This window comes from Pinus tabuliformis, chromosome 4_2 (assembly GCF_031772625.1).
Source record: "Pinus tabuliformis cultivar Carrire ecotype Pingquan chromosome 4_2, CPIR1, whole genome shotgun sequence".
NCBI lineage: Eukaryota > Viridiplantae > Streptophyta > Pinopsida > Pinales > Pinaceae > Pinus > Pinus tabuliformis.
In genome coordinates this window covers 233,359,669-233,362,322 of record NC_142304.1, presented here as the reverse complement: position 1 = coordinate 233,362,322, position 2,654 = coordinate 233,359,669, and the positions used below count along the sequence as shown (strand labels likewise).

The 2,654-nt window shown below is 32.5% G+C and overlaps 1 protein-coding gene across 1 annotated transcript; it reads left to right on the top strand.

The window, feature by feature from the left end:
* The first annotated feature begins 649 nt into the window (after positions 1 to 649).
* On the top strand, positions 650 to 1,410 carry LOC149168916 (uncharacterized). Its single transcript, XM_089426989.1, has 2 exons — positions 650 to 712; positions 793 to 1,410. The coding sequence occupies exon 2, from the start codon at positions 812 to 814 to the stop codon at positions 1,244 to 1,246; it is 435 nt and encodes a 144-aa protein (XP_089283115.1). The 5' UTR covers positions 650 to 712; positions 793 to 811; the 3' UTR covers positions 1,247 to 1,410.
* The last annotated feature ends 1,244 nt before the right edge of the window (positions 1,411 to 2,654 follow it).

Here is a 2,654-nt window from a genome sequence, read left to right as displayed (position 1 = left end):
CCAATAATATACCACTATAGATCCATCTTAATCACAAATCTAACAACTGTTGAGACAGATCAGATCTCTTGAAATGAGAACCCTTTTACAATGCAAAATTTGACACTGAAAGTGAGATTATTGATGTTTTATTATACTTTTAATTAAACAAACTATTCATTATGTTTTTTTAACCTAAATATATATATATATATATATATATATATATATATAGATATTTATTTTATTTTAAAAGAGATACATATAAACTCCAAATTGAACACATACATATTTACGCCTCTTTTATAATGGGCCATAAAATGAACATTTGTCTCTCAGCTCAACATGTTGAGCACTGACATATTTACACATCTCTCATACTGTACTGTAAAATAAACCTCTCGACTTAATAATTATTTTATTTTAAAAATTAACAAATTTTATAGATATTATTTAAAATTATTATATATGAATATTTACAAATAAATTACTCAGTCAGAAGAGTACTTGAATGGCACGCCAACAATGCACGCAATGTCATGTTACGTCTTCATGCTTCCAACGACTTCCCGAGGTTTAGCTACCGTGGCAGCTATCAGGTTATCCAATTAGTTGTGCTCATACACGGAATGACAACAGAGATCCCGTGGTTTTGTCCACTTTGCTTCGCCGCCATTGCTTCCTTGCACGCTCGCTATATATCTCTCACACATACAGGATAAATCTCTCTTTTGTAAGAAACCAAATCTTCCATTTCCAAGTGCTGTGATTACATTGTTTTTCTCCTCTTCATCTCTGTTTCTTGTTTTACAGTGAAAATTTGTGATTGAAGATGGGCAACAGATGTCTGCGAATGATGAAAGACGACGACGACGATAATTCTTCGGCATCAGGAAGATCTGAAGGTATTTCTTCTGATAACATGAGGAAACTCTATCATTCATTCTCAAGTTCGAAGGACAGGCTTTCAAGTGCGCCGTCGTTCTCATTCTCAGGATGCCCAGCTGATTCAAGTCTATCGGTGAAAGGGCCGGATGATGTTCCAAGTTTCTGCAACTCTGAATTGAGTGGAAGGGATGACCATCAGGTGGATGAGACTGCATTAAGCTCCACTAGGTTTCCCTGCAAACAAGAGAATCTGAATGTGAATGAGGATGTGAACAAGGAGGCCGATGATTTCATAGCCCAAATGAATGAGAGATTGAAGCTGGAGAGAATTATGTCAGATATGGACTATAGGGATAGGATCCAGCGGGGCGCATTATAGCCAATTACTTCCATTTCCTTTCCATATATCTAGTCATTCAATTTATTTGGATGGCAGATTTTGAAAGTATTGTTTAATTGTTTAACCTCACTGTTGTACAAAATATTCCTAAAATCTATACCCATCTTATCGTATATATATAGTTGTACCTATATCTTAACCTTTACATTGAGCATTCTATGTATTATCATTGAACGGCTGTATCCATGTTGAACAATTAATGCTTTCATTGTCTGGATTATTGCTTATTTGTGAATTCGCAGTATTTGTATCTATGTTCAACAATTAATGCTTTCATTGTCTGGATTATTGCTTATTTGCGAATTCGAAGTATTTGTATGGTTATAGTATTCCATATATTATTTTTTACTTCTTTCTCTGTAATTAGAAGAAGGTTGGGTTCGTAGGTGTCTGCAACTGTCCTACAATGGACATGAGTAAATTGGGGTTTGAAGCAACGATCTTTTCAAAAGTTCTTTAATAGTACAACTTGTTACCAGTTAGTCTACACTCCAAGAGTTGTATATTGTTACGGTTAAATCTTTCAAATATATTTATAATCTCATTTATTGCCAAAGATAAAAATCACTTTCTTCTATGGACATGTAAATCGCGGTCTGAAGCAATAATCTTTTCACAAAAGTTATTTAATAATACAACTTGTTACCAATTAGTCTACACTACCAGAGTCATATATGGTTAAATCTTTCAAATATAATTACAATCTCACTTATTGATAAAGATAAGAATCAGTTTTTTTTATAATTCATTTTCTTTTAAACCAACATTGTTCAAAGACCATTCTAACTTATAAAACCATAATCAACCATAATCATCTCATTGGATAATTTTCATTGGATAATTTGAACTATTCGTTGACCAAACCAATGGTATACAATCAAGTCAAAGGCATGCAAAGAGAAGATATGAGTTGAACCTTACACATGCTTTTCAATATCCATAGGCCAGACATTACCTTCACATGCTTTTCAATATCCATAGGCCAGACATTACCTTCAAATAGCTAAGGACAAATTTTATTAACTGGCCAACATAATTAGCCATCGTAATGTGTAATTTCCTCAGTTGGATTTACATAGTGATTGTGCACTGCTACTCTCGTATAACTCACGTGCTAATATGGGTGATTTTTCATCCTCAAGACTGAGGTCGTTCCATGCATGCAAGTTCTTGAGTTTGTTTTAATAAACAAACTTACTTTCATAGGTGTTTCTGGATTTCCTTTTATAAAAGAACAATAGAGAAATGATTTTGTAGAAGCATCGAATATATGATATATGATATTTTTATTTTTACTTTTTAATTACAGTATATTATATTTTTATTTTTATTTTTTATTTATGGAAGAATAATAGAGAAATGATTTTGTATTATGGTGAATATATAA